Raw genomic sequence first — 22438 nt, forward strand, 5'->3', positions numbered from 1 at the left:
TAAAAATGTAGTTTAATTTGGTTGTGCCCTGCACTGGTCTTTTCCATACAGTAGGGAGATGTGTTCTATAGGGTTGTGATTTCTAGAGTGCATTAACATATTGAGTATTAATTGGTCCGGTAGACTCTGATCGTGTGCTTTAAGGTAGTGCTGTTTGAAACAGTATTATGTTAAAGTGAACTAGGGAACCTTTAGTCATCAGTATACATGGACCAGTTAATACACAACATGTTAATGCGCTTAGAAATCACACCATCATAGAGCTTGTAGTCCCATCATGTAGACAAACCCTTTTTTTATTTTTAAAACAAGTTTTACAAGTATCTTTAGCATACAATGTAATCCTATTTAAGTTGCTGTACTCCAGACCATAAAAGCTATGAAAGTGCTTTCATGAGGTGTTGGGTGACAATACTGCATCTCACATTTCTAATGAAGACTTTTTTTTTTTTTTTGGAAAGAAAAAAGAATGACCTAAGGATATGCAAAAAACAGATATTGACATTAAGTATCTTTAAAGCACTGTCTTAACAAAAAGCAGGACATTCTTAATGCTGAATGATACTCCATCACTGGTTCACTCAGGTTACAGACGGTAGTCTTCTATGTGGCAGTCTTGAAACTGATGAGAATCTTGCATTCCATTTAATTTTGTAGTATCATTGCACAACAGAATGAGCTGACTTTGAAGCAGTTATCTGAAAGGTGACCTGCAAAGACGAATGGAATAAAAATCATTGTGCTTTTTCTTATATATATTTTTTAGCTTTTTAATATCAGAAGTGGTAAAGGTTGTCTTCCTTAATGTTGCTAGAGGCCTAGAGAACTGTATGAGCTTTCAGTTAGAGGCAAGGATATTGAACCTTTCATAAATAGAGCTTTTTCTCTCAAGCATTTGCCAGGAGTTTGAGTTAAATAGGTGTTACAAAACAATCTGACTAAAATCCATTCCCCTTCCATTTTGTCAGATTTTAATCTCTTGTGACATCCTAATCTGCTAGTTCTCAAGCAGTCCAGAGAGTCCTCCATCAAAAACAGGCAATTCAAACTGGAGATTTCTGATTCAAAAAACCCCATGGCACTTTTTATGAAAGAGAACCTCCAGGCCTTTTTTTAATACATCTTAAGAAAGCAAAAAAAAAAAAAAAGTTTTTCCCCATTTTTAGGTCACCTTTAACTTTGACTTTCTTGGGTTTTGTATTGGTTAAATAGACACATATAACTCAATCCTGCATCCCTGGTACATGCAAAACTTCCATTGATCTCATTGGGAATTAAATAGGCAAAAAAGACTGTGGGCTCAAGCTCTGTGTTTAAAAAATTTAATATTATAACATAAAATATAGTTATTTATTCTAATTATTATGATAATATTATCATGAAAAATAATTGATTATGATTTTAAAAGTCCATACTATCTTACACTAGAGTTTTGTTCACTATAGCCGTTTCTCTGGCTACAGAATTTCTCTGCTAAAACAGACAGATTTTTGTTTACATTCCTGTCTGGTCCTTCTGTCACATAACACTCAATTAAACTGATTTTCAGAAGTGCTGAGCACCTGCAGCTACCACAAAGCCCCCCACCACAACTGAATATCATGTGCATTGAAGTTACTTCGATGCCAGTTGAGAGCAAAGGCCTGCTTGTTACTGTAATTAAGGAGAGAGCAAGTTGCATAAGAAGAAACAACTCAGATACTCACATTTTTTTAAAACTTATTAATAAAATGCATATTTCACTGGCATTAAAAGCCATCAGTGGTAGACTAGATGTTAATTATTTTCTAGGAGTGAATCAGCTACAAATTATACTTATTTGCTTAAAATACTTGATGTTGAAGGGCACGACTTTGACTTTAATATTAGGACATATATTTAAAGTCTAAGGACAGAGTGGGAATTAATCTCCCACTGCTATTTAGGATTGCTAAAATGCAACTGGATGGGCAAAACCAGAGAGTGCATTTAGCAAATTAGTGGGCCAGGCAGGTAAATCACATTTGTTCATTTGGTTGCCCAATGTTTTTTGCAAGATGAGTAAGGTTGAAAGCCAATCTCCATGTTCAGCTTCAGGTTGGACGCACTGATCAGTCAAAGTATCCATGACCTTTTAGTGCAGGTCAGCAGCTTGTGTGGCAGTGATTTTTACTTGTTCAGAATAAGTTTTGGTTTTTCTGGGCTGTAGGAAAATATGCTTACATTGTATAAGTGTAGGCCCTTAGTGTGATGCTGCAACCTTGTAAAATTACTAATTTCAAAGATTTATTTTAAAATGTTTAAGAGAATTTCAATTATTCTGATTTCAGATTTTATACAGAAAATGATCAAGATATTCCTTATTTTCCACAAGATTTTGAAGTTGCAAAATATGATGCCCTTGAAAAAGTAAGCATTTTTAGTGACATCTCTTATGTTAGTAGAATGCTGTAGGCTCAATAAATGGTTTGCAGTTCTGTATGCATTACTTTAATTTTTTGCTTTAATTTTACAAATAATTATTCCATCAGGGTCACAAAAACAAAGAACACTATTGACAAACAAATTTAAAGTAGTGCATCTTTCAGTGCAGCCTAACTTTACTTGAAACAAAACTCTAATTTTTATCACTATAGCATCCCACAAGGTAACACACTACAGTAATATGTATATTCTTCTGGCAGTTTGTACAGTTAACAAAGATTTTATATAAATAAATTAAATGTAATTAAAATACAGTAAGTTTTCATTTCAACATGGAGAAGACTTTCAGATCTCAAAATATATAAGAAATTGTACATTGTCCAGCACAGTGAAGCTCTGATATTGACTGGAGCCTCTGGGTGCTGTGGTAATGAAAATAGTAAATAAATGCTGTACATTCCACTAATGCTTTCATAGCAGTAAATCATGATGGTTCCATGTACAATGAGGGGGATGTGGGGAAGTATATGTTATGACAACAAACAGTTGAAGAAAACGTTAATGACAGTATGAACGGGACATGTATTGAAATAAAAGGGTTGTTGTTTCTTTCAGATTAGTACAGAGAAAGGCAAGCAAGTTGTAGTTATTGAATTGCAGTGTTCCCAGGAATCATGTGAGTTTCCCTTTCGAATAGCTGCACACTTCAGCATGTCAGATGGATTTAAGGTATGAGCTGGTTTTTGTCATTATTACAGGTTTATTTGTTAGTTTATTTCAGTGTATTTAATAAATCCATCCCATAGTGCCAGATGCTTGTCATTCCTGTTTGCAATCAGATTACTAAATATAAATAAAAGAAAAAGTCATTCTATTAGCTTCTGACTGACATAACTGACTGAAAGTAGGCTCCCAGACACAATGAGGCTAATTAATCTTTCCTGTGACTATTGAAGCCAATATCAGTGTAACACAAATGAGTTCAATTATTTGAATGTAAATCAGGATGAATTTGGCCCATTGTGTCACATCAAGGACCCTGCTTGGAGCCAATTATTTGCCAATCCTGTCACTTCGAAGTTGGTAAAATGTCATTTATTTTTAAGAATCTACCCAGCCATTACAGACTTTGTGAGTAATGCATCATGCTTTCCCTTCCTGACCCTCTGGTTCTTCTCCAGCAATCCTAAAAACATTACCTCTTTGGGTATGTCTACACTGCAGTAAAAGACCTGGGGCACAGCTGCAGCTGGCCCGGGTCAGCTGACTTGGGCTCGGACTATGGGGCTAAAAATTGCAGATTAGATGTTCCGGCTTTGGCTGGAGCCTGGACTGTGAGACCCCCTCAAGGGAGGGGGCTCTCAGAGCCTGGGCTTCAGGCTGAGCTCAAACATCTACACTGCTATTTTTAACCCCACAGCCTGAGTCCCACTAGCCCAAGTCAGTTGACCTGGGCTCTGAGACTAGGTGCAACAGATTTTATATTGCAGTATAAACGTACCTTGTGTGACAGGGATTACATGTACAGGTGGTGCTTCCTAGTGGTTATACCACTGAATGCCAGCTCTGCTCCATTTCCAGCATCCCTCTCCAGCAATTGTTCTAATGCAAGGTCGTCCACTTTTTGGTAGGTAGCAGCTAGGCCTTCTGGCTGGGTCACCAATTGCATTCACTTCCTTTCAGGGTAACGGAGTTGTCAAGGTTCCTTCCCCACTCTGAACTCTAGGGTACAGATGTGGGGACCTGCATGAAAACCTCCTAAGCTTACTTTTACCAGCTTAGGTTAAAACTTCCCCAAGGTACAAACTATTTTACCCTTTGCCCTTGGACTTCCACTGCCACCACCAAATGTTTATCTGGGTTTATTTTTATTAGGAAAGCGTTGTTTGGAAACATCTTTCCCACCAAAATCCTCCCAACCCTTGCACCCCACTTCCTGGGGAAGGTTTGGTAAAAATCCTCACCAATTTGCATAGGTGACCACAGACCCAAACCCTTGGCTCTTAAGAACAATGAAAAAACATTCAGTTTCTGAAAAGAAGGATTTTAATAGAAGTAAAAAGAATCGCCTCTGTAAAATCAGGATGGTGAGTACCTTACAGGGTAATTACGTTCAAAACATAGAGAATCCCTCTAGGCAAAACCTTAAGTTACAAAAAGGCACACAGACAGGAATATCCATTCTATTCAACACAACTTAATTTCTCAGCCATTTAAAGAAAGTAATCTAACGCATATCTAGCTAGATTACTTACTAAGATCTAAGTCTCCATTCCTGTTCTGTCCCCGGCAAAAGCATCACACAGACAGACCCTTTGTTTTTCCCTCCCCGCAGCTTTTGAAAGTATCTTGTCTCCTCATTGGTCATTTTGGTCAGGTGCCAGCGAGGTTATCCTAGCTTCTTAACCCTTTACAGGTGAGAGGATTTTTCCTCTGGCCAGGAGGAATTTTAAAGGGGTTTACCCTTCCCTTTATATTTATGACAGGAGTCCAATAAAATAGATACAGTCCAATGCCCTCAAAAAAGAAAGGGTCTTCAGCCCACCTCCGGACTCCTGTGGCTGGCACAGTCTTGACTCAAGGCTTACAATATCTCTGTACTCTCCTCCTCTCCAAGGTAGCGGGGGAGAAAGGGATTTATGCCCCTCCACACAAAGGGTAGTTGGTAGGGGAGCCAAGCCCTCTCTCTCCACCAGGCTCTGACCTAGGACCCCTATGAGAGGCAGTGATAGCATATACCCTCTTCAGGACTGCCTCCCTAAGCCACTTCCTACCACTTGCTTCCCCAGTCCAAGGTTTGGTCAAATGTCTCATTAAGTGATCCTCCAGAAGCTAGAGCAAAACATTCTCTACTCTTAGGGAATGGCTAGCTCTTCCTTTAGGGCCTGGGGTAACTGCTACTAGCAGAACTACTCTTGCAGCCAGGACCAAGGTAGGTCTCCCCCCCTTCTTCTTCATACCTTGTTCTTGGCTTAGAATCTTGCACCTTTCGCAGTATTCTTAAAGAATTGCAGAAGAGCTTTTTTTATTGGGCCCCCATTTTCCTTGTATCCTTGATAGTTGTTTCAAGGAAAATTTTATTATTTTAAGGCCTCTTGAGTTTTGTGTATAAACACCTCCTTTCACTGGTACAGTTTTTACAATCCCAAAGAATATGATCTATCATTTCCTGGACCTGTTACAAATAATTCATCTTTATTCTTGTTAATTAGAAATAAATAACTGCTTAACCCACAATCCCTGTTAGAATTATGAAAAGAAACACTTCGTTCTTCCTTTCAGGGTCTTGGATTATATCAACATTGTCAACTGTTTGGCATACTACTTGGAATTTTCTCCCCTTCATTTAGTTTGCTCACAGTTCTTGACATTCCTTCCTTAATTTATTTTTCATTAGGTGTTTAAATTTCAGTTTGCTTAAGGAGATTCCTTGGTCAATTTGTTCACAATTAATAGCCCTTTTGCCTGTTTGTCTTCCAATCTTTTACCTGCTATCCCTACATGCACCAGAATCCATGCTATTTCTATTGTTATATCCAATTGCGCCAGTTTGGTTGTTAGCAGTAATATTGCATTTAGAATATCATTTCTGATGTCAGACTTTCCATTGTAAATTGCCTGCTGTCCTAATAAGGAATCAGAGAAGGTGGCCATGGCAGCTGACCACACATCTAAAGCCCAGTTTAATGCTATCATAATCTCTGTTAGCTAAACTGTAAAAATGGATACAAAGTTAGTTAGCCTTAGAACTTTCTTGAGTCTGAGTGAGGACACGCAGAAAGCTGTTCCCACTCTTCCTGTTCCTTCGTCTTTTGAACGATCTGTATATATATGGCCATAGTGTCCTTATTTATCACAAATATATTGATTTCTTATATCTTGTATATTTATCATTCTTCTCCTTTTATTTATTTCATTATATTATTTCATGCCTACCTCAGGGGGAATGGTTTTCCAATGATAGAGAATTTTCCCAATAGCTGTAGATTTTGATCTCTTTTAGTCTTTTTTTTTTTCATTAAGATCCTTTATCCACTTCTGTACCCTGGTTACATGGGGAACTTTGAATTTTTTCCCTACTTAGCCTCCACTTAATTCCAAATAATCATTATATATTTGCTGAGTGTTACCTAGTACTTTGGCCCACAAGGTTAAGTCTAAGAAGTTCATTCTAAGAGTGATAGGCACTTCACTGGCTGCTTTCTGTAGTGAACATAGAGGCATAAAAATGAAGGCACCACATGCAATATGCAATGGCTGTACTTGGATATAGTCTAGTTTTCTCAGATTTGTGTTCACTGCTGACCTAAAGTCTTGGCATCCATACTCAATAAGTGTTCTAATTCCTGTTCTGTATAGCATTACCATTTTTTTCTTATCCACTCCCCAGTATGTTCCAGAGATACTTTTAAGTAACTTAACTCTACCTTTGTGCTTTAATATTTTCAATATGGTCCATGAGAGGCAATCATGTAGCTATAACTTTAGATCTGTTTGGATTTTCCTTGTTGTGAACATCAATCATTCCCTTAGTTTAGTCTATGGAGAATTTGAACGCTCACCTGTTTCCCTATTCTGCACTTCCCTTAAGTGCATAATTGAAAGCACTGCCAGAAGAATAAACGTTTCTGCTTTTGGTCCATATGACACAAGACATCAACAAATAATGTGATCCCTATTCCTGTACTCATCTCCTTGGGGAGGTTATTTATCATGATGTTAAAGAGGGTTGGGCTAATTACACTGCCCTGTGGAGTTCTATTTGCAATTGTGTATGTGTTGGAAAAAGCTTTCCCTATTCAGACTTGTTCATTTGCTGAAGTCCTATACCCATATATACATTCTTCCTATAATACCCCTGGAGCCTACTTTATGAAGAAGTCGTACTCTCCATAACACATAATAGGCTTTTTCTATGTTCAAAAAGGTTATTCTCACCTTCCAAATTGTCTGTTTCCCTTTTACGATTGTCCTCCAACTGGAGCAAGCTCTGTATGTGTGGAGGGGTGGAGTCATCTGGGCCCAGAACTGCTTTTCAACCCCTTCTGTCCCAATGTAGGGTTTATACACCCCATCACACTCTAAAACCTGTTATGCTAGAGCTCTAGATAAACTTTACGCACAAGTCTCTCAGCTGGTAGTGTGACGTGCCAGAAAACTGGAACACTTTTGTAAGTCTTCTTTTTCTTATATATTTTAATGTTGTCATTCACAGAGTAAAAAACAGTTCACAGCAACTAAGACTTCTGAAGAAGTAAGAAAAAATTATGAGATTTATGTTGAAGATTTGAAGAACCAGGATTTTCTATTAAGAGAAACCTTTCCACCAGGTGCAGACAATTTAGCCTCTGTGAAATTACAAGAGGTTAGCATGACTTATTTGTTTGTATTCTTCTGGTCTTCATGATTTATATTAGTATCTGATTCTCTGAGTGTGAGGATTATGGTTTAGATTTAAGTAGTAGAATATAATAGAGTAGGGAAAATGGTATTTATGTGCTAATGTTTTAAAAGATTTTTAGGAATAATGAACTAATGGTTTACATTACTTCACTGTAACATATGAAAAGCAAATTTAATTGATCACTTTGTAGAGAATTCCCAGTATCCTTATTCCACCATAGGTAAGTACATAGAATACTCCATCAAAATCAGTGGGAGTTGTGCCCAAAAAATAATGTCAGAATATTGTACAATTTGATGTTTTCAAGTGCCAGAATTCTCACTCATTACTTATGTTCATAGCCTTGATCCAATTTCCACTGAAGTCTGTAGGAAGACTCCCATTGACAACAATGAGTTGGATCCTGGCCCCAGGAGTATTTTTTCAAATAGGTTTGATTGTTTATCTGCTATTGAAAATAGATGTAGTGTGATACAAAGTTTTTTCCATGTACCTTTTTACCGTAAGCAATCTACCCTCCCCTTTGCCCCAGATAAGCTAAACTACGTGTTGACATAAAACTGGCTTTGAGATAATATCACCTATATCCAGGAAATGTTAGAATCCCTTGTATTGTTTTCTCTGAAGCAATACAGCTGTTGTCACTAAAACTTCACTATCTTCCAACAGTTCTTCCCTATTCTAAGCATAGAGAAACATTGTGTTGTGTCTGATACTGCTGTGCAGTAACTGTTGGAAAACATTGACTTTATGGCAACCACTGGAACTCAAAAATACTGCCAAAAAAACCCCAATAGCAAATATTTTAATGATGTTCCTCAGTACACATTAGAAAATCTCTCCATACTTTCTTTAGCTGCTTTGGATGTATGCATTGCACTGGTTTTCATGCCCTTCCTTTCTTCTTTAGCTCTGCATCCCCAGTTTTTACCTGTATGAGAGGAGTGTCTGTGATAAATGTACACAATTTTTTGCGGCTTTTTGAACCAGGAGAAATAGTATGCACCCCAAATGAAGACAACAATCATTTTGAATCCATCCATCCTGAACTTACAGGAATCAACTGCATAATAAATAAAATAGTAGGGACATGCAGTCTGTTTTAGCAAAGCTTACTGTTTGCAGTCCATTGTCCTATTCATTGTATAAGCAACAGATCCATCAATCAGCAGCTGATTGGCTACTGCCCTCACTGAGATTGGGAAAGGTGTTGGAAGCAATTTTGGGGTAGTCTGTCACAAAGAATAATGGAGGAAAGGAAAGAAGGAGCAGGGAGCAATTGAGTTAGCTGAAGAGTCTGTGCAAGACAGAGACTCAGTATGAGTTTAGGGAATTGATTAGAAAAATTGTTCATAAGAGTTATGGCTGTGGTGAAAGTGGTTTGGGGATGTTTTAAAGGGAAAGGAGAAAGAATTGCAGTGTAGTAGAGCTTTTTGTGGAGTTTCTTCCAGCAGAGCTGGCAGAATATACCGCCTCATCTGGAGCTTGTTTGCACTATCTTTTAATAATAAATCCCATTCATTATCAGATAGCCCACTCAACTTTCAAGCAAGAACATGACCTCATGCTTTTCTATGCTCCCCATCCAGAAGACTTTTTGCAAGCAAGTCTCCCATTCAAGTCAATTGGCCTAAATAAGTCATAGTAAATATTAACACATATACTGTAGTATATCGCTTATCAGAACAGGGAAATCAATGGGAGTTCTACCAGTCTGAGAACTGGAGGAGCAAGTTCTGCATCTCTATTTCTTTTATTAATTGATATTTGTTTACTGCAGATACTTCTAGAGGAAGCCATAAATTCAAGCACTTTATCCCAAGAAATTAGTGCTTTTGTGGAACTGATCTGGGCAGAAGCACTTGGTCATTTGGACCATTTACTACTTGAACCAGTAAACAACATCAGCCTAAATGATGTAAGTTAATTTTGCTTAGAAATGATGACTCTTTAGGAACCAGTGTTATCTAAGTATTAATGTAAGTATTTTGTTTCCAAGCAAGAGTATTTTGCCCTTTCCAACCTGGGATCAGAATTATACTAGATACACACTAGATACAGTTATGAAGGTGTGTTTAAATACAAATGTATGTGTGTATATATGTATCCAGAGACTGGGTGCATTTTATAAATCAATTAATGTATAAATTAAATAAATTTAGACATACCATTTGATGTGGAGATGTGGGAACCTGTCTACTGCAATTTCCTATTCATTTTACATAAGTCACCAGGTATTTGGTAGATAACATTCAGTCATTGCCAGTGTAAGTAAGATACGAACCACAGTCCTAGAAGTGAAAAGGTCTGTATCCCAATGTGTCCCTCTGTAAGAATTAATTTGATAAAATTCATATGTTCTGACTGGCTTCACTGCCAAAGTAGTTAATTTATAACAGAAACATCATTATGTGCAATTTCCTAAGAAATAGTCTTAAGTTTTTAAAATATAAGAATTTAAAAGCTGTGGTTCAGTTAGCAATGTTGCCAAAGGGCCATTGTGAAGCAAGGACCAACCTTGGATCAGTATTGATATAGAGTACAACTTTATTATGAAGTCCCTGGCTTATGTCACTACTATTACACTACTGGATATTGCTTATGGTTTGTGTAAATTTATTGAAGTTTGCCTCTTCCCTACTGCTCTGTGATCATCAAACCATCACATGGCATTCTGCAGAAAGGATCAAATGGGAATGTATTACAAGTAACAGCTATATTGAAATTCAGTACAGCTATGTGAACAAATCTATTTCCTGTTTTATTTCAAATGTGGACAGAATGTCAAATGGATAATGTAACTTCAGTGCAATCTTCAGACTCTTGCTATAAATAGGTGTTTGCCTTACGTACGTTTGGATAAGCTAATGATTTAGAAGTTTCATTAACATTTATTGTTATCTTCTTGTAGTTTCCAACCATAAACCCTCTGGGATTGTTTTCCATTATTTAATAAAGAGTTAGTCTGACCTTGTGAATTTACAAGAAACTAAGAGGCATTTGCCAGCTAATCAAATCCATGTTCTTTTTTGTTATATACTTGGGGTACATCCTGCTCCCCTTACTTTGTGAGCAGTCCTACTGAAATCAGCACGACTACTTGCGGAGTAGCTCAGCATGAAGGTAGAATCAGGTACTTGGTTTTGAATGCCAAACTCAGATACAAAAAGGCATTGTGCTGATGTTGCAATAACAAAGAATAAACAAAAAAGTATTATCTTAGTGTGGAAACAAATTACCCTCTATTTCTAGTATTTACCTTTTTCAGGCTTGTTGCACTGTTCTGTCAGGATTTCATATTTAATAATCTCTTCTCTTGAAGGTGAGCAAAGGGGAAGGTATTCTACTTCAAATAAAGAATGCAATGAATGAGGGAACAGCAGCAATGGCACTGAAAGCGATGATGATGGAGTTCTATCGAATTATACGTCACAAAAGTGGAATAGACTATAATATTACCAAAAAACTGTTATCTAGCAAACAGGACCTCTGTCAGGTAACATTTTCAGATTGCTAGTAAGCACTGATGTGTCCTGTATAGTGTCACTTATAAATACTGTCACACCAGTGAGTAGGATATTTTTTAACTTTTGCAAGGGCTACTAAAATGTAGTTCCATTGTGAATCCAAATAGCAATGGGGGCTTACTAGGGGTGCAAAAAAAAAATTACGTTTAAAATATGGTCGATATAATTATCTTTGGCCACGGGAAAGTTTCTGATACCAGAAGTCTCACATCCCATAAATCTTGCCCATGACTGATGATGTGGCAGCAATATAATGTTTTTATAGTTTAATGTTGTGTAATTAGTTTGTGTGCAGGTTAGGTGCTCCATCATGATATGTTGTTATACAGATCATACTATATTATCACAATGGTTCCTTCTGACCTTGGAATCTGTGAATATGCGTTAATAAAATTTGTGTGTGTGCCACTTCTCCAGGCATAAGCTGGTGCTGAGTTGCTTGGCCTCCCCACCCTGTCTCCATCCTCCGAGCAGGAAAACTCCCTGCTAAGGTTTGGGAATTGGATTGGTCTGAGTCTTGTGATAACATGATCTCAATCCCTCACCTTTCCCCCCTCCCCTAGACTGTGAAGCCCAGCTTTGTGCATTGCTTTTACTGCCATTGCCCTCCTGATTGGCCAGTGGCACTGCTGACAACACAGGATGGCTGCTGAGTGGCAGCCAGGGTGTGGGGACGGGCCCAGGAGCAAAGTCAAAATGGCAGCCAACCAACAGAAAATACTGGTTTGCTGAATTGTTGTGAGATGGCCCAAGGCTTGGATTGATTTGGAGTTTTATGAAAGCAGTTTAAGTGTATCTGCCATGTTTTGTTTACATAAGGTGCCACACCTGGTCTCACTCTTGCTATACATACTAACAGATAAATTGAAATAATCTCTGCTTTTATCTTCAGTTCCAGTATTATTTCACTGTAATTTGTGAGAATTATTTTCTTTTACTATAATTTTCTCTCTCTTTCTTTCTTCTGGGTTTTGGTTATTTTCTATATTAAATGTAACAAGTATAAAATGACCCCCCCAAAAAAGTCACCAAAAATGTAGAGAATTAGAACATTGTTCACTAATCACTACAATATATTATCCACATATCAATTCTAATTTATATCTTTATATTTTAGCTAATCAGAGACATGCTTAATGTTTGTGAAACAAGTATGTCAAGCCCTAACCCACCATCTCTTGCTAAATACCGGGCTTTAAGGTGCAAGATACAAGCTATCAATCCAAAGAGTGAAGAATTTCTCAATGTTAAACAGCAGGTGTTGAAAAACAATCACAGGTGGGTGTTTAACAGTGATAAGATGATCTCAGTAATATTATAGAAATAATGCATAAAATACATATAATGAGGGGTGGGCCACCAGATTCTGCCACAGCAGTGAGATCTTTGGCGTCTGGAACACTCCACTCCACTCCAGAGCCAGCAGGATTGTGCAGTAGGCAGGGCTGGCCTTTACAAAAGCAAAGTAAGCAGGCATAGCATGTCAGGTGTTTATCTTATTCCTCCTCCATCTCTGAGACAAAAGGAAGAGGAAAGAACTTGCTCCCATACCTTCCTTAAGACCAGAACCAGATGGGAAGAAATTCATGCCCAGTCATCAGCTCCAGCATCTTGGGGCTGTGTCCTTGCTTGGGGCCCTGCAGCTTTTACAGCCAGCATGATGATAGGCCATTGGTAGCTCACTCCCAACTCTAAAAGCAGCTGGATCTTGGCCCCAGTTGTTCTTCCTGCCCATCTTTGCTTTGATCAGCTGCGTAAGATATATCTTCCTCTACTATGATGTACATTTGGATTAAATAGAAACAAATTCATTATGACAGTATCTAATGAGACTGAAAAAATTGCTCTATTTTTTGTTTCATTATTCAAAGCCTCAATAATTTTGAAAGGAACTATTTTTAAATTTGTTTTAATTAGATTTTATGGCTTCTGTGTTTGTTTCTGAATTTCAGTGTTTATTTTCAGGTATTTTAACGCTGATCCTTTTTTAAGTGTAAAATTTTTATTTCAGCTGTTTTTAATTTTCCTTGTGTTATTTAAAAAACCTGCCCCCCCTTTTGAGAATCTCCTTAGCCCCTTTCAAACAATTCTCATCTATGTAAAAAACTATAAATTAAATGTTCTTTGCTATATACTTTCAAAAAGCTTACTTGCTAATGTATATTTCATTTGGGTTTTATTTAATTGTATTGGTTGGGGTTATACTAGAGACCCTATCTTGTAATTAACCAGTAAAATTAAACATGGAAAAATGAATAAATTCATCGAAATAAAGTTAGAGAGAGTACGTGATCTTAGTTTTTGGGACACTGCATTTGATTTTCTGTAAAAGATATTTTTTTCAAAAATCAAACTACTGTAGAAATAGATGTTGAAGGAGCAGGCTTAAAAGGTCTTCTAAAAAAGAAGCTTCATATAGTAGCTCCATAAGTAAGGACATTAAAAAATATTTGTAATCCTCAAAAAACCTACCTTGGATAAAGTTTTCAGAAGTGCCTAAGTAACTTAGGAGCCTATCTCCTGTTTACAAAAGTGACATATTTCAGAGTAGCAGCCGTGTTAGTCTGTATCCGCAAAAAGAAAAGTTGTACTTGTGGCACATTAGAGACTAACAAATTTATTTGAGCATAAGCTTTTGTGAGCTACAGCTGTGTCTCTAAGGTGCCACAAGTACTCCTTTTCTTTTTAAAAGTGACATAGGTACTTAGGAGGTGATAGCCTTGTCTACACTACAAATGGCTTGCTGGTATACTTGGAACATAAGCTGCATCTACACTATATGTAACTATATGTCTAACTATATGTCTAACTAACCAACTATATGTCTAGTTGGCAGCCGGTGTCAAGTGGAGTGCCCCAGGGGTCGGTCCTGGGGCCGGTTTTGTTCAATATCTTCATAAATGATCTGGAGGATGGTGTGGATTGCACTCTCAGCAAATTTGTGGATGATACTAAACTGGGAGGAGTGGTAGATACGCTGGAGGGCAGGGATAGGATAGAGAGGGACCTAGACAAATTGGAGGACTGGGCCAAAAGAAATCTGATGAGGTTCAATAAGGATAAGTGCAGGGTCCTGCACTTAGGATGGAAGAATCCAATGCACCACTACAGACTAGGGACCGAATGTCTAGGCAGCAGTTCTGCGGAAAAGGACCTAGGGGTGACAGTGGACGAGAAGCTGGACATGAGTCAGCAGTGTGCCCTTGTTGCCAAGAAGGCCAATGGCATTTTGGGATGTATACGTAGGGGCATAGCGAGCAGATCGAGGGACGTGATCGTCCCCCTCTATTTGACATTGGTGAGGCCTCATCTGGAGTACTGTGTCCAGTTTTGGGCCCCACACTACAAGAAGGATATGGATAAATTGGAGAGAGTCCAGCGAACGGCAACAAAAATGATTAGGGGTCTGGAACACATGACTTATGAGGAGAGGATGAGGGAACTGGGATTGTTTAGTCTGCAGAAGAGAAGAATGAGGGGGGATTTGATAGCTGCTTTCAACTACCTGAGAGGTAGTTCCAGAGAGGATGGTTCTAGACTATTCTCAGTGGTGGAAGAGGACAGGACAAGGAGTAATGGTCTCAAGTTGCAGTGGGAGAGGTTTAGGTTGGATATTAGGAAAAACTTTTTCACCAGGAGGGTGGTGAAACACTGGAATGCGTTGCCTAGGGAGGTGGTGGAATCTCCTTCCTTAGAAGTTTTTAAGGTCAGGCTTGACAGAGCCTTGGCTGGGATGATTTAATTGGGGATGGGTCCTGCTTTTGAGCAGGGAGTTGGACTAGATGACCTCCTGAGGTCCCTTCCAACCCTGATATTCTATGATTCTATGATACACTAAGGACTCTGACAAAAGGAGTTTTTCTGCCCATGTAGGAATACCAAGTCCCTGAACCACATTGTCTACTCTGACAGAAGCACTCATCTGTCACCATAGCTGCATCTAAACGCGGGGGGTTGCGGCATAGCTATATTGGCTGGAGGGGATGGGCTTTTTACACCCTGACTGACAACTATGCCAACAAAACTTTGTGGTGAAGACCTGGCCTCATTCTCTTTGAAAGTCATTGGGACTTAAGAGCCTAAGGTTGCGGCCTGGTCTACACTACAAAATTAGATCAACGTAAGCCACCTTGCTTCAACTTAGTTGTACATGTGTCTATACTTACATTTATCTCCGGCTGATGTAAGTGTCCTACAGAGATGTACTACAGGGATGCAGTAACACCACCTCCTTGAATGGTGTTGAGCTGTGGTCGACATACTGAGGTTAATGCAGCACGAGTATTGACACTGTATGACTTATGTTGACCCTAACAGTTCTCCAGCAGCTGTTCCACAATACCTAACACTGACTGCTCTGGTCACAGTTTTGAACTCGTTTCAGAGACCAGAAGCCACTACTGCTCCTTTAAAACCCCTGTATATTTTTAAAAGTCTTTTTCTGGTTGCCCAGCCTGGCAGGCACACCTACCATCTCTCCCTTGTTGTAAGCAATTGACCATGCTGGCTCCACTCACTAGATTTGCTACTGCTTGGAGCAGACAGTAGGTATTGGATCTCCTGAGCTTGTGAGGAGAAGAGACTGTGCAAACACAGCTTTGGAGCAGTCATAGAAACATGGAAATCTGCCAAAAGATTGCACAGGGGATGCAGGCAAAGGGGTATGGTAGGAATCACAGCAGTGCCAGGTGAAAACGAAGGACCTGCAGCAGGCATACTAGAACCAGGGAGGCCAAAAGTCAATCCAGTGCCTATTTACAGACCTGCTGCTTTTACAATGAACTGAATGTCACTTTTGAAAATGGTGCAAAGGCCTGACTTAACCTCTGGTGTAGATGCAACAGGTTTGTTGGAAAAATGCTTCTGTTGTCCTAGCTACTGTCACTCAGGGAGGTGGAGTTCCTACAGCAGTGAAAAAAATCTCTTCTGTTGCTATAATCTGCATCTGCACTATGGGGTTACAGCAGCGTATGCTGTACTGCTGTAGCACCCATTGTGTAGACATGGCCTTAAGAGCCAAGTCACTTGGGTACTTTTGAAAAATTTACCCCTCATCTTAACTCTGAAGGTGGCCTCCTGTCAGAGGTAGAGCCTGGAAGTGATATCAATAAACAGCATGCTGGAGCATTACATGGAGCAGGATCCACAGATCTGCACCAAGTCTGGACTTCCCAGGATCTGAAAGGATACCAAAAAAGGCAAATTTAAAAAAAGCTTTGCTAAATTCCTCTCTGCTCATGCTACTGAGGGATTCAGCGCCTATTCCTACTACTCTGAATTTGTTATTTAAATATCTTTAAGAGAGGATCCCACCAAGATTGTTTTGTAATTGAATAAGTATTTTGTATGTAGCTGAGCTTGTGGCAGGATTGTTCGGGACTGAGCTTGTAGGCCCAGATCCTCAGGTGCCTAAATATCTTTAACTCCCATTGATTCATGGAGTTGGGCACCTAAATACGTTTTAAGCCTTAATCAGTGTGCAACAACTTCCAGCAGCCATTGGTCCTTTCTCCAGCCTCAACAGACAAGTGTCAGTGGCTGCTGGGAGTTGTAGTGTAATGCAGCTGCATTCTGTGCAGACCATGAGCTAGAAGCTCTTCCCCTTAGGTCACCCAGACTGTTGACTCCAAAAGGACAATGAGTGAGTAGGCCTGATTGGTAGAAACTTCAAAATCTGTTTTTGTTAAAATTTTGGAAAACTAACATTTGGATTTTTTCACAGATGTGCCATAGCTTGAACTCTGTGAAACATAAATACATTGTATAGAAAAGGAGGAAACCTACTATGGGATTACAGACAATCACAGATTGGATAGCTGCTGTTGAATTACAATTTGTATTCCTGTTTGCCTTTAATATTTAAATATTTCCAGTAAATACTCCTTTGTATTGTGTCTGGTTGTTTTTCTTTTATAATTACAAGAAACGAAGAGTAGTCATTTCTATGAGGTACATATTAGTTCTTCACCCGTTAGCTATTAATTGAATTTGAATATACTTTCTAACTCACATGACCTTGAAGTTCATTTTCAATTTCTTGCAGTGACTGTCCAGTGAAAGTTCTACAAATATTCAGAGTTGGCAGAATAAGTGAAACAGCAGAGTTTCTGAGCAGTCTTGGGAATGTTCAATCCTTATTCCATGCATCATCTGTGCGCAACTTTGTTGGAATTCTCTCCCGGTAAGAACTTGCAGTATTTTTTCCTTAAGGTTTTCCAGCATCTTTTTACTTTTTTATCTAATATTTGGGGCTTATAAAGGGAATCATTTTCTTTGACATCAAGCAAATGTTTACTTTAATGTTTGAGCATTAACATTTATGCGGGTACATCATAATGGAAAAATTTACCTTTTCTTTTGAACAGATGAGTTATAAAGACTTGATATTCTCTTGAAAATGGGTCTAAAGTGGATATAAGTGGTCAGATATCATGGTAATAAGCATAATTTAAATACATGGGTAGAGAAAGAACTTAATTTTTTTTCAGTGTGTTCTATTTAAGCTTAATTACTAACCTAAAAAAATAGAGAGAGAGTGGAAAGAGTAATAAAATGTGAATACTATATCCCTTCTTCTAGCAAGCCTTCCATTGCTGACCTATGCCCTCCATTTTTAGATGTTATTTTTTTAAATATATTTGTGTATGTAATATTAAGCACACATCACTATCTTCTGCTGCTGTAACCCATATCTTACCACACATCCTGTTTATTTTCATCCTTTGTGTTGGATCTAATTAAGGGTCAAACATTTGCAGCCAATAGTAGTACTAGTAGTACTAACAAATTCTATGGGACTACTCACGGTAGTAAGTATTGAGTTCATTAATGAGTGTTCATGTGATCATCCTCTTTGATTGCAGCTCCTGAGGGCAAGAATCTGTTAACTTTATTTGATTGTAAAGGGCCATGCACACCTATGATACTGTATAAATAATACAATGTTAGTTTTATTTCTATAGCCAAATAAAATTGATTTCTGTCATAATCTTAACAGAATTCATAGATTCTAAGGCAATAAGGGACAATTAGGTTGTCTGGTTGAACTTCCTGTATATCACAGGCCACTAAGAGTATGTCTACACTGCAGTTAAAGACCCACAGTTAGTCTGTGTCAGCTAACTCAGGCTTGCGGGGCTTGGGTTACGAGGCTGTGGTGTAGTCGCTCAGGCTCTGGGACCCCACGAAGAGGGGTTGTCCCAGAGCCTGGGGTCCACCCTGGGCCTGAGTATTTACACCACTGTTAAACAGCCCTATAGCCTGAGCCTCACAAACCAAGTCAGCTGATAACCCCTGCGTTGAGCCCAATATCGGTTTTTTTGTTTTTTGTTTTTTTTACTAAAACATACCTTTCAGAAAGACATCCAGTTTTGATTTGAAGAAATCAACAGATAGAGAATCCACTACTTCCTTTGTTAAGTTTAGTCCAGAGGTTTATCACCTTCAAAAATATGTGCCCTGTGTCTAATCTGAATTTGTTTGACTTCGGCTTCTAGTCATTGATTCTTGTTATGCCTCTCTTCTCAAGATTAAAGAGCCCGTCAGTACCAGGCATTTTCTCCCTGTCAGGGTACTTATAAACTGTAATCGAGTGACCTATTAAGGTCTTTAAGTTTCTTGCTGTAAGACATTTTCTCCAGACCTCAAATTATTTTTGTGGCCTTTGTCTGTGCCTGCTTCAAATTTTCAACATCTTTTAAAAAATGTGGACACCAGAACTGTATGCAATATTCTGTTATCAGTCTCACCAGTGCTGTAAACAAAGGTAAAATAATCTGAGAGCTTCTCTGTTTCTACATCCAAGAACAGTGTTATCCGTTTTTGCCACAATGTCACACTAGGAGCTCATGTTGAGTTTCTTAGCCACTGTGACTGCAAAATCTTTTTCAGAGTCACAGCTTTGAGGATACCAGCCCCCATTCTGTAGATATTGCCTGTGTTTCTTGTTCCTAGATGTATGACCTTGCATTTGGTTGTATTTAAATGTATTTTGTTTGAATGGGCCTGATCTACCAACTGATCCAGATCACTCTGTATGACTGCGCTCACTTTGTCCTCATCCTTATTTACTATTCTGCCAACCTTTGTGTCATCCTCAGATATGATCAGCAGTGTTTGTTTATTTATTTCCAAATCACTGATTTAAAATATTGAACAGCATTGGGCCTAGTGCCAATCCATGAAGAACCCAACTAGAAAAATCCCCATTTGATGATGATTCCCCATTGACAACTGCTTTTTGAGTTCTGTCAGTTAGCTGTTAGTTCTGTCAGTTAGTTCTTAATCTATTTCAGATGTGCTTTATTTATATTATATAATGCTAATTTTTTCATAAGAATGTCATGCGGTACTAAGTCAAATGGCTTACAAAAGTCTAAGTATATAACATCTATGCAGTTACCAATATCAACCAAATTTGTAATCTCATCAAAAGTTTAAATCTGATTTGTTTGACAAGATCTGCTTTCCATAAAAGAAGACTAAAATTAAGGATCAAATTGCACTTCACTCCTGGACACTCTACCTTTTATGCCCACCCTTGTTTTGCTTAGATAATGTATGTGTCTGTGATAAGTGTACAGTGTTCCACATAGTATAGGTTATAGAAAAGTAGCACTATTTTGTATAATCAGACAAATATTAAGTGCTAGTTTCATGTTAATCTGGATGTTTGCCAGTGATCACTATTTTGTTTTCACTTTCTAACATGCAGTTCTTATGTGCTAAAACTAGAAAAATAAGGAGTATTTACTGTAATATCCTCTTGATGAACCTCACCCATGGATTTCCCCTATTGTGACTAACTCAGTAATGTCTCTGTTTTACTGAACATTTTCCAGAACTCCCTTTCCATGGTTTCTGTAAACTGTATTTTGTCTGGTTCATCAGTGGCACCCTATTTACTCAGTCCGTATTAATCACGGGACTGTATGTCAGGATCCTTCTACCTTCATTAACTATGATGCTATTTCTTTTCTAGGGGACTCCTTTTACCAAAGATAGTGGTTGAAGACCATGGCATGGAAAGAACTGATGTTGGGAACCTGGGGAGTGGCATTTATTTCAGTGATTCCATCAGGTTTGAAATACTTAGTTATAATACTGTGTTCTTTTGACTGTTAAAGAAATTTAATTTCTTTTTGTAATGTTTTAGAGCAGGGGTGGGCAAACTACGGCACGCGGGCCAGATCCAGGCTACCAGCCGTTTTAATCTGGCCCTTGAGCTCCCATGGGGAAGCGGGGTCTGGGGCTTTCCCTGCTCTGGTGTTCCACGCAGCTCCCGGAAGCAATGGCATGGCCCTTCTCCGGGTCCTATGCATAGGGGCAGCCAGGGGGCTCTGCTCTGCATGCTACCCCTACCCCAAGCACCGCCCCACAGCTCCCATTGGCCAAGAACCACAGCCAATGGGAACTGCAGGGGCGGTGCCTGTGGATGGGGCAGCATGCAGAGCCGCCTGGCCGCACCTCTGTGTAGGAGCTGGAGAAGGGACATGCCACTGCTTCTGGGAGCCACTTGAGGTAAGTGTCTTGAGGTAAGCCTGCACCCCAGAGCCTCTCCCTGCGCCCCATCCCCCTGCCTAAGCCCTGATCCCCCTCCCGTCCTCTGAACCCCTGAGTCCCAGCCCAGAGCACCCTCCGTCACCCCAAACCCCTCCTCTCCAGCCCTACCCCAGAGCCCGCATCCCCAATCAGAGCCCTCACCCCTTCCTGCACCCCAACCCCAATTTTGTGAGCATTCATGGCCCACCGTACAATTTCTATTCCCAGATGTGGCCCTTGGGACAAAAAGTTTGCCCATCCCTGTGGTCGAGGAATTTTAAGATAATTTTGATGTTGAAAGTTATTCCTTTCCAGTTTTCTACTTTCTATTGAAACTTAAAATAGAAATGCATGTTAATGTAAACTGTATGTGTCTGTGTGTGTGATTTTTCTTTAACTGTAGTACAAGCATTAAGTATTCTCTACCAAGTGAAATGGACGGAACTCGATTGTTGGCTGTTTGTAATGTGGCACTAGGAACCTGCCTGGACTTGTATAAAAAAGATTTGTCATTAACTAATGCACCATCAGGATATGACAGCGTGCATGGAGTCCGTAAAACAGCAAACATCTATTCAGATTTTGAGGTACAGAAATCAGATCCAATCAAAAAAAGGCACTGAGGTTGTTTAATACTGATTTATTGTGTCAGTGTTAGATAACAGGACAGAGGGAGACTGAATTCCTAGGTTCTATTCCCAGTTCTGCCACTGAGTTACTATGTGGCAATGGGCAAGTCACTATCACTTTTACCTCCATTTCCCCATCAGTAAAGTGCATACAATACCTGCGTCACAGGATTTTTAAACATTTGTATAGAGCTTTTGGGACTGTGGCATGAAGGACGCTATTTAAATGAAAAATATTATTATTTTATATTACAGTAGAATTTTCCTATAATTTGCTGAGAGGGATTTTATATTGAACTTGGTTCTAACAAAGTGGAGGGGGGGATCCTGAATTACTCTGCAACATTTCAGCAGACTTTCATGTCACATAAACCACATACACAATAGGATTTGGAGCCATGGAAGGGTCAACCAGGATTTTTTTTAATGGATGTTGAATATAGTAAGGCTATGTCTATACTAGCTGAAAACCATATTCCACCAGGGTTGCAGCCATGAATCACAACTTCTTTTCCTAGTGTAAACACATCCCTTTAGTAAAGCATTGCTTCACTTTGGGCTTGTCTACACTTACATTTTATAGCGCTCTAACTTGCTGGCTCAGGGGTGTGAAAAATTACCCCCCTGAGGGCAGCAAGTCTGAGCGCTTTAAAGTGCTAGTGTAGACAGGCTCCGAGCTAATCCCCTCATGGAGGTGGATTACCAGGAGCGCTGGGAGAGCTGTCTCCCAGCGCTTGTGCACGACCACACTCGCACTTCAAAGCAATGCCACGGGAGCGCTGCCACGGGAGTGCTTTGAAGTTTCCAGAGTAACCTTGCCCTTATAGTGAACTTTCATTCCACTATCAACTGTTTGCATTGTGCTAGTTCCCTTGGAATATACCGATTCTTATCTACTCAGATAAGTGCTAAATACTACATTTCAAGGAAATTTT

At 39.1% G+C, this 22438-nt stretch overlaps 1 protein-coding gene across 7 annotated transcripts in view; it reads left to right on the forward strand.

The window, feature by feature from the left end:
• The window catches only part of PARP4 (poly(ADP-ribose) polymerase family member 4), a 120773-nt gene that overhangs the window by 18773 nt on the left and 79562 nt on the right, over window positions 1-22438 (forward strand). For all 7 annotated transcript variants that reach the window (XM_077809051.1, XM_077809090.1, XM_077809098.1 and 4 more), the window contains exons 5-13: window positions 2310-2388; window positions 3019-3132; window positions 7619-7768; window positions 9588-9725; window positions 11130-11303; window positions 12452-12612; window positions 17378-17515; window positions 20315-20413; window positions 21278-21461. In XM_077809051.1, the coding sequence (XP_077665177.1) occupies window positions 2310-2388; window positions 3019-3132; window positions 7619-7768; window positions 9588-9725; window positions 11130-11303; window positions 12452-12612; window positions 17378-17515; window positions 20315-20413; window positions 21278-21461 (1237 nt within the window). The remainder of the gene's footprint in view (window positions 1-2309; window positions 2389-3018; window positions 3133-7618; window positions 7769-9587; window positions 9726-11129; window positions 11304-12451; window positions 12613-17377; window positions 17516-20314; window positions 20414-21277; window positions 21462-22438) is intronic.

Source organism: Eretmochelys imbricata, chromosome 1 (assembly GCF_965152235.1).
Source record: "Eretmochelys imbricata isolate rEreImb1 chromosome 1, rEreImb1.hap1, whole genome shotgun sequence".
NCBI classification, from domain to species: Eukaryota; Metazoa; Chordata; order Testudines; family Cheloniidae; genus Eretmochelys; species Eretmochelys imbricata.